This window comes from Alexandromys fortis, unplaced genomic scaffold, assembly GCF_014885135.2.
Source record: "Alexandromys fortis isolate MF-2015 unplaced genomic scaffold, M_Fortis_MF-2015_v1.1 scaffold_1, whole genome shotgun sequence".
In the NCBI taxonomy this organism is placed as follows: domain Eukaryota; kingdom Metazoa; phylum Chordata; class Mammalia; order Rodentia; family Cricetidae; genus Alexandromys; species Alexandromys fortis.
The window spans coordinates 13,977,633-13,987,712 of record NW_026067927.1 but is presented as its reverse complement, the minus strand read 5'-3'; the positions used below and the strand labels follow the sequence as shown (position 1 = coordinate 13,987,712).

The 10,080-nt window shown below is 45.5% G+C and overlaps 1 protein-coding gene across 2 annotated transcripts in view; it reads left to right on the top strand.

The window, feature by feature from the left end:
* Positions 1-2,522: 2,522 nt before the first annotated feature.
* Positions 2,523-10,080, top strand: part of Ces4a (carboxylesterase 4A) — a 17,000-nt gene continuing 9,442 nt past the window's right edge. For both annotated transcript variants that reach the window (XM_050144311.1, XM_050144312.1), the window contains exons 1-2: positions 2,523-2,580; positions 8,337-8,538. In XM_050144311.1, the coding sequence (XP_050000268.1) occupies positions 2,523-2,580; positions 8,337-8,538 (260 nt within the window). The remainder of the gene's footprint in view (positions 2,581-8,336; positions 8,539-10,080) is intronic.

Genomic DNA, 10,080 nt, shown 5'->3' with positions numbered 1-10,080 from the left:
ATGCTCCTAACCACTGAACATCTCCCCAGCCCCTCAGTACTATTCTTATGTGGATTTTGCACATAAAGAAAAAGTGGTTCCCAGAAGCTGGTAATTTACCCGAGGTCACACAGTGACAGAGCTAAGGTTTAAACCCAGACAGCCTAGCTAGGATTCACCATGTTAAGCTGGCTGGTGCTCCAGAAGCTTCTAAAGCACGTTATTACCAACCCTGGAACACGTGCTTTCTGTCGCTGTCCTGTCTCCTCTCCCTGCTTCCTTTCCAGTAGTGTGGGAGTGAGACTATCATCAACAAGGCCTTAAGAGACTCCATCTGTCAACAAGGTTTTGTGTATCTTAGATGGTCTCTCAGATTAAATTTCTCAGTCAAAGGACATAGGCAAATTTTCAGGTTCTTGCTCCATGTTGTCTCAGTTGAGGAGACATGGTGTCATTTCCATGTTTGCTATCTAGATAGCCAATAGTGAGAGTGTGGCAGACAGGAGATGCTTCCACAGCTTCCAAGACCCCAAGGTATGGTATACAAGCCACATCAGCACATAGGACTTTCTAGAAGATTTCTAGTGTGATTCCCAGGCCCCTGGCCATCCAAGGATTGTGCTGGGATGTGTTGGGAGACTGTCTCTGGAGACGATGCCTTGCTATGAATCCTCACCCCCTACTTCTTCCCTGCAAGCTCATGGGAGTCGTGTGTGTGTGTGTGTGTGTTATGTATACATGTGTGTGTTATGTATACATGTGTGTTTTATGTATACATGTGTGTGTGTGTGCATGAATGAGTGTGAGCCTGTGCCATGGTGCACAGTTAGAAGTCTGAAAACAACCTCAGGTGTCAGTCTTCCCCTTACACCTTTTCTGAGAGGGGCTCCTCGTGTTGGCTTTTCCTGCTGCACACACCTTCTGAGCCGGCCCATGAGCTTCCCTGAGTCTCCTGTTTCTGCCTCGCATCTCACTGTGGTAGCTCGGGGATTGTGGACGCCTGCTGCCACACCCAGCCTTACCTGGACTCTGGGCATTTAAATTCAGATCCTCATGTTTGTGTGGCAAGCACTTTACCTACTGAACCGCTCCCCAGATTCCCATGGGAATCATTTTGTTTGTTTATTTGTTTGTTTTTTGTTTTTGTTTTTCAAAACAGGGTTTCTCTGTGAAACTTTGAAGCCCGTCACGGAACTCGCTCAGCAGACCAGGCTGGCCTTGAACTCAAAGAGATCCACCTGCCTCTACCTCCCGTGAGCTGCTGGGATTAAAGGCGTGCACCACCACCACCTGGCTTGGGAATCGTGCTGAAAGAAACAGAACAAAATTGCCCACCACGGAGAAGCTTGTCCACCCCCGAGCCTGATTCCAGCCAATGGGATACGGTAGCCTAATATTGTGGATGGTTAGCAGACTGTAGCCAAGTAGGTTATATCCAACATACCAGAAGATTCCCCGGTTGGGGTCCTATAGGCAGTAGTCACCTTGAGCCTGTCTCAAGCCTTCCTTAGAGGAGCATGGAGCCTAATCAGTGATGATTGGGCAGTGGTCTCCGTAGTCCTGAGGACAGAGGAAAAGCCACAAGAGTGGGAAATGTGGATAAGGATTCCGAGCACTCACTGAATGGACTTTGGAAGAAATCGTGCCCTCCAATGTCTTGCAGACCTACAGAACTGGAGACGATAGGCCAGAGAAAGACATGCCCCTTACCTTCTGACCTCCCAACACAGAACCCCCTAGATGGCCAGTTCTCAAAGGTAAGTCAGGATGCCAGGACTCCCACCTGACCTGCCAGTGAAGATGGAACCATCTCTTCCCATCTAGTCCAGCACTTGCCCCTACAGCTCCAAATATCAGGCCCCATCTCCCCTTCCTGGCTGATCACACACAGGTCGACCTTTACAGTGATGATTAGGTCTTTTCCAGGGAACCCTCCAGTTCAATCACTACCCTCATCTCACCGAGACCTTTCTCATGGTTGCCTTTAGGTCGAGATTCCAGCTGCAATGTGAGACCAAGGGTACTCATCACACCGACTTCCTGTCCCTGTCAGTCTGACACTCTATAACAATCCTGCCTGGGAAAGCTTGGCAGAAAGCCACACGTACAAGAATCTTCACGAAGTATGAGCAATCAGGAAGGCCAAGGGCTCTTAAACCCACAGGGTGGATATCCAGGGGCTGAGGGACCCATTAACGCTAGGGTTCCACTCCAGTCTTGGCACTTACTCAATTGTGAAGTTTGACTTGCGCTGGCCAAACTTTAAGCCGTTGCCAAATGAACAAACTGGGCAGGGATTGCATGCAAGCCCGTCTGGTTGAAGAGTCAAAACCATACAGTAATGACCTGTCACCCCAAGGAGGAGGGACAAGGCTCCACAGCTGGTAAGAGGCTGGCTGTACCTCCTCCAGCCCAGCCCCCGGTGACAAGAGTCAAGGAGATAAAAGCAGATCTTTCTGGAGCTCGCACACTACAGTCCCAAGTCCCTTCTGACCCTATAAGGGCTGGCATTGCCGCAGCCCATTGCAGAAGCTGGCTGGAGCATGAAGTGGATCCTGGGCTTGAGCCTTGTCCTGTGCCTGGTAGTCTCGATGGCCTTAGGTAAGACCTTCATCGCTCTAGGGGTGCCCGTCCCTGCTCAGCCTCTTCTGGACAGGGGCGCTTAGACAAGGTCTAAGGAGATGGAGGGCAATGTTTCAGAGCGCTCCTGTGCGACCAGCTAGAAGTCTGAGCAAATCATTTGTCCCCTCTGAGCCCCATGACTGCTCTGCGAAGTGGATTCTGTGTCTCCTACCTCCTGGCATCAGTGAGGGACCTGAGAGCATGGCAGGTCCACGTCCCTCCTTCTGGCCTTTCCTCGCTCCTTCCTGCCTTCTGTCTTCCAAGCCGGAGTCCTGCTTCTGCCTCCCCCTGTCCTGCATGGCCTCTTTCCTGTCTGTACCTTTCACCTCACTGTCCTCCTTTCTGTCTGTCCTCCTTTCTGTCGTCCTCTGAACTCTGACAACAGTGCCGCACATTAACAACCATTAATTGAGGTATTGGATAAACATACAGCAGGACGTACATATCTAAACTGTACGATTATTATACATAACTACAAAAATAGTTATATATGATGTCACCACTGTTCTGATCAAAATCTAGAATATTGCCAGTATCCTATGTGCCATTCCCTAGTCAACATCTTCAAAGGGATCACTGTTCTGACCTCTATTGTTAGTTGATTTTTGCATAAATAATTACATAAGGGCTTTTTTTTGGTAGTGGTGGGTTTTCTGAGAAGTTTTGATAAAACTGATTTAGCATTTTGTGATATTATCTCTTCTTGATATATGCACATAGCTGTGATATTAGCATGTACGTGATTTATTTTTAAGATTTTTTTAAATTGTACTTCTGTGTGTGTGTATGTATGTGTTTGTGTGTGTGCCTGTGTGTATGTGTGTGTGTGTGTGTGTATTCTTGCCCGTGTATGCCACAGCACACTTGTGGAGGCCAGAAGACAAATTACAAGAGTCTGTCTTCGCCTTCTACCAAGTGAATTCCAGAGACCAGACTCAAGTCCCTAGGCTTAGCAGCAAGCACCTTTGTCCATGGAACCTTCTTGCTGGCCCCACAGTTTTATACTCTGCTTACTTTTTTCACTTAAGTTCTTACTAAGGAAGGCAGTTTATACCTTAAGTTTGTATTTACTTTGCTTAGCTCATAGCTGTGAAAGAGGCTCCAACATCCACTGAAGTTCAGATCAGTCTTTGCTTTAACGAAGCGGCACATCAGACGCTGGGGCTGTCACAGATCCTGGTCAGAATAGGATGTGTGTGCATCATGTAGAATTGGACAAGTGAAATCTGAGCGTTTTCCTGCATGCTAATGTGCCATGTTTTCATAATTCAAATAATAGTGATTTTTCAAAAAATACATTTAGTTTTAAAGTGAAGTTGCTTAATGAAAGCATATGAACACTTTACGGCTCCTTGTATATTTTACCAAGTTGTTTTTCCAAGGTGTTATGTCAATTTGTCCTCCACGAACAACACCTGTGAATGTCCTTTTCGCTGTATCAGCTCCAGAATTCATTAATCATTTGTGCCATTAACCACTAATTTTTCATGTGTCATCTGTAATTCTGGGCCTTAATACCACTTTATGGATACTAGTAAGGAGGCACATTGGCGATTTAAAACAATTTTTAACTTAAAAATAATTCTGTGTGTGAGTGTCCATGAGAATGTGGGTCTAGGTATGCACACATGTGCACCCACAGAGACCAAAGGCACCTCATGTCCTGGAGGTACACTTAAATAAGGTGATTGTGAACCCCCTGGGATAGATCCTGGGTACAGAACTCAGGTCCCTCTGCAAGAACAGTGAGTGCTCTTAATCACTGAGCTCTCTTTCCAGCCCCAGGAATTCTGATTTTTATTTAGTAGAGACGATTTTTTTGTTTGTTTGTTTTTGCTTTTTTCCCAGACAAGGTCTCACTATGGAGTTAGGTCCCAAACCTGTGTGTGTGTGTGTGTATGTGTGTGTGGTGTATGTGTGTGTATGTATGTGTGTGTATGTGTGTGTGTGTATGTGTGTGTGTGTGTAAATGCAGACTCAGAAGACAATCTCGAGTGGGTGTCAGTTCTTACCTTCCACCTTGTTTGACACAGGGTCTGTTTATTATTTCCTATCCCTGGCTGGTTATGCCAGTCTAGCTAGCCCAAGAGAGTCAAGCGGTTCTCCCATTTCCGCTTCCCATCTCCCTGTGAGAGCAGCTGGATTAGACACCTGTGCTATGCATTCAACTTTTATGTGGGTTCTAAAGAATAAAACTTGGGTCCTTGCTCTTGCACAAAAAACATTTTTATTCACCGAACCATCTCCCAACCTTGAATTTGTGATCCTCCTGCCTCTGCCTCCCAAGCACTGGTTTGGAATATTGGTTTGTTTTTTTTTGTTTTGTTTTGTTTTGTTTTGTTTTGGTTTTTCAAGACAGGGTTTCTCTGTAGTTTTGGTTCCTGTCCTGGAACTAGCTCTTGCAGACCAGGTTGGTCTCGAACTCACAGAGATCCGCCTGCCTCTGCCTCCCGAGTGCTGGGATTAAAGGTGTGCGCCACCACCGCCTGGCTGGAATATTGTTTTTATAAGTGCTTCTTCGCTCCCTATAGATAATAGAGCTGACGTTGGCCTTTCCATACTGCTCTTGTTAGCAGTCTAGAAGAACTCGACCATGTGGTTGTGACTGGCTCCCCAGAGACCAGGAAGTTGACAAGAACCATGGTTCACAGCAGTCATGAGACATTCTCTGTGTGATATGGGACCTTTGGGCTTATTTCCATGTGTCTCTAGAAGGATTTGGGGGCACCAGAGTGATGGGACATACCTATAATCCCAGATTTTATCATGCTGAGGCAAAAGGATCATGCATGTATGTGTGGTATATGTGAACACATGTATACAGATATGCCCATGCAAGCAGAAGACAGAGGATGACATTGGATGTCCTGGTCTATTATTTTCTGCTTTTTTTCCCTTTGAGATGAGGTCTCTCACTGAACCTAAATGTGTCAAATTTTTTTTTGGCGAGGCTAGCTGGCCATCAAGCCCCAGTGAAGATTATGAGTTTGAAGTCAGTTTGGGCTACAATAAATAGCAAGACTTTATCTCAGAAACAAAAATAAAAGCAAAAATCTGCCAGGTGGTGTTGGCACACATTTTTAATCCCAGTACTCAGGAGGCATAGGCAGGGGGATCTCTGCGAGTTTGAGGCTCCAAAGCTACATAGAGAAACTCTGTCTTGAAAAAAAAAAAAAAAACAAACAAAAAAAAATAGTAAAAATCCAGGCATGGTATTATACCCCTTTATTCTCAACACTTGTGAGGCAGAAGACCTAGGAATTTGGTTTAGATTGGATGTTTTAAAAACATGATCTCGTGTATCCCAAACTGGCCTTGAACTCATGTACCAAGGATGATCTTGAACTCTCGATCTTCCTGCCTCAGCCTCCAAAGTGCTGGGGTTTCAGGCGTGTGCTACCTTTCTTGGCTTGGGAATCTATTTTTTTTTTTTTTGCATTAATTCCTAAATGATTCTGATCCATGGCTAGGATAAGTAACCACGTGGATCATGTTTGCTTTCTGTCTCTTTGCTGAATGAACCCCAAGGCACAGGAACAAAGAGCAGTTCCATTTTGATAAGGGAGGAGAGGGAGAACTGACAATGGATGTGAGGCCTCACCAACACTTGGCAGCAGAAGTGGGGCAGGAGAGCCTAGCAGTGGAGGACTCACAGGCCTAGTCTACTTCATCTCTATTCCAAAAGCTGTCTGTGGTGTGAGTATGCTTGCAGTGTGTGTGTGTGTGTGTGTGTGTGTGTGTGTGTAATAAGTGAGTACACATTATAAGTGAATACATTACAAACCACATATAGCTGCACTTGTATGCGTATACATATGCATATTCCCTGTAAGCATGCATTTGTGTGTTTCTCATGTATACCTGTGTCTGTATTAATGTGTAAGGGTGCATTGATGTCAATGTGTATGAGGAAGAATGTGCATAGATTGTTTCAACCATCCCAGGAATGAACCAGGCAGGGGCTGGGGAGGGGACTCAGTCGGTGAAGTCTTTTCTGCGTTAAGTGTGAGGACCTGAGTTTGGATATCAAGACCCATGTGAAAAGCCGTGGGGTGTGGGACTGTAACCACAAAACAGAACTGCTCTTTGTTCCTGCCTTGGGGTTCATTCAGCAAAGAGACAGAAAGCTGAAGGAGAAACAGGTGGGTCCATGGGGCTTGCGAGCCACCCAGTCTAGCCACTCAGTAAATGCAAGGCGCAATGAGAAACGCTGTTTCAGAAAATAAGGTAAAGAACAATTGCAAAAGACACCAAAAATTAGCCGGGCGGTGGTGGCACACGCCTTTAATCCCAGCACTCAGGAGGCAGAGGCAGGTGGATCTCTGTGAGTTATGAGACCAGCCTGGTCTACAGAGCTAGTTCCAGGACAGGCTCCAAAGCCACAGAGAAACTCTGTCTCAAGTCTTGAAAAACCAAATCAAACCAAACCAAAAAAAAAACCCCCCCAAAAAAAAAAAAAAAAAAAAAAAAAAAAAAAACACCAAAAATCAATCCCTGTTCTCCATATGCAGGTATACAAATACCACCAAGATTTACTTGAATGTAAAGACACACATACACACCACACAGGGAAAAAGCAAATGAAAAAGAAACTAATCAAAACCTAATTAAACCAATTATCAACCGGAAAAGAAAAAGGTGCAGCCATGTTCATATCAAACAGAAGTTAAAATAAATGCCCCTTTCAGCCCTGTATGGTGGTCGCAGCCTTAATCACAGCACTCGGGAGACAGAAGCAGGTGGATCTCTGTGAATTCAAGACCAACCTGATCTACACAGGGAGTCCCAGGACAACCAGACTATATAATAGAGAGATCTTACCTCAAAAAAAAAACTAGATAAATGTATCTTTTATTGACATTAAATGACACAAAGAGAAATGGTTTATATAACAGACATGATCTTTTATGTGCCTACCCGGATAGCTTTGAAATCTTAATAATATTAATCCTCATAGACGCACAAGAGAAATAAGACAGATACATAATTGTTCTTTTTAAACTTCTGGGATTTTTATTGTTGTTCTAAGAAGGCTGAGGAGAGGAGATGGCTTAGTGGGTCCACTTGGTGCATTAGCATGAGGACCAGAGTTCAGATCCCCAGAATCCAGGTAAAACACCGAGTGGTTTTGTCAGCCTGCCTGCAATCCCAACCCAGGCCAGACAGACACAGGGAATCCCGGAGCAAACTGTCTAACCAGACTAAACAAAGCAGCAAGCTCTGGGCTTGGTGACAGATCCTGCCTCCGTACAGAGGGTGGGAAACAATCACCTAAGACACTTGATATTAAGAGCACTGGCTGCTCTTCCAAATGAGCCAGACTCAATTCCTAGCTACCACATGGCAGTCCACAGATGTAACTCCAGTTTTAGAGAACCCAGTGCCCTGTTCTGCATGTGGTGCACAGATGTACATGCACACAAACCCTCACAAACATAGGATTTTTAAATATTTGAATAATAATAATTGATTGGTTGCTTTTGTATATATTGCAGCAGCAGCAGCTACCCAGTTCAGGTAGCACACTCCTGTAATCCCAGCATTTGGGAGACTGAGGCAGAAGGATGACGGGTTTAAAGCCATCCTGAGTCACGCAGTGGGACTCTGGAGAGAAGTGGATGAAGAGAAGAAAGAAAGAAGGGGGAGGAAGGGAAGGGAGAACGGGTCCCATGGCAGCTATACTAGAATCGCACCTGTGGCTAACGAGAGAATGACAGTCCCTCTTCTCTTCCCAGGTGCTTTGTACACCAAGGAGCCTCTCGTGGTCACCAGACACGGGATCCTACAAGGAAAGCAAACACATGTGGGAAACATAACCGTCCAAGTCTTCCTGGGAGTCCCCTTCTCCAAACCTCCTGTGGGCACCCGCAGGTTTGCTCCTCCAGAGCCCCCGCAACCCTGGACCGGCTTCAGAGATGCCACCATCTACCCACCTTCGTAAGTGCCGGAGGATAGTGGGCTGGCAGATGAGCAGACCGGATGAGTAGGGTGGGCCAGTGCCTAAAATAACTCACCAGAAATTCCCTGTGGGACCAAAGCAAAGCTCGGACCCAGTCTTGGCCTCAGTTTCCAAGCCTGTGTAATGAGGAAATCAAACCAAATGACATATTGTACTGTGTTTGGTTTCTCATGAGAGAGCTCTAGGCAAGGGGGATTTGGTCACTGGCTTTGCCACAGGGCCTACTGGGAAGATGAACTTCCCCATGCATCCCCACCTCCAGTTCTCATCCACTCCCCCCCCCCCCTGCCTAGGAATGATGGGCTCCGGCTTTGTAGCACACACGGTACTGTCAGCCACGCCCTGCAGAGGGCGCTCCAAGATGGGAACTACAAGGGCTGTTTCAGCTTCGACGTTTCAGTGTCTTGCTGCCACATACAGCCTTGAAATAACAAGACCTAGACTATGATTGCCCTTTGGAGCCCTGGGCTTGGCAGTTCAGCCAAAACAAGTGTATCCACTGTTTATTCAGACTACTAAGTAATCAACTGACCATAATATTGTGTGACAATCATTAACAATGTTTATCTTCAGCTGGTTAAAGCGCAGGGTTTAGAACCTGGGTGCCAACTGATATTTAAAAAAAAAAAAAAAGAAGAAGAAGAAGCCAGGGGGCGGTGGTGCACGCCTTTAATCCCAGCACTCGAGAGGCAGAGTCAGGTGAATCTCTGTGAGTTTGAGACCAACCTGGTCTACAAGATCATTATCTGAAAATTGAAGGCAAGGTTTGGAGGTGAGGATGCCCATATACACACACGACACACACGTGGGTGTTAGTCATTGGAACGCCCTATAAGCTGTCAGAACAAGGGGTGATTTGAACTTAGTCAAGTATAGGAATCTGCGGGTTACTTATATCATTCTATAGGGCAGCAACAAAGGGAGAGAGAAATGGTGGCCTCTGCGAGGAAGCCAGAAGGAAGCGATTGGATTCTAAATTTGTTCCAAAAAAAAGAGCTGATAGCATTTTCTGGAGAATTGGATATGACCCACATAAAAAAAAAGAATTTAATACAGTTACTACATTTCACTAGGGCAACAGCATGTTGAGGGAAAAAGGAGAGAGAGAAAAAATTCATTTGGCTACCAAGCATGATGGCACACAGTGATAATCCCAGTAATTGTGGTGTTGAGGCGGGAAGATCAGAAGTTCAAGGTCAGTCTGAACTATGCAGTGAGTTTGAGGGCACTCTGGGCTATTTAAGACCTCATCTCAAAGAAAAGATAGGAGAACCAGGTGTGATGGCTCATGCCTTTAATCCCAGTACTTGGGGGCCAGAAGGCAGGCAGATCACTACAACTTTGGGACCAGCTTCTCTGACTGACTCTGCCTACTCTCTCTCTCTCTCTCTCTCTCTCTATATATATATATATATATATATATATATATATATATATATATCTTCAGATTTAGCTTCCCTGATATTTCTCTGCTCAGGCCACCAACACGGCAGCTATATTCAACAAGACAAAAAAGACAC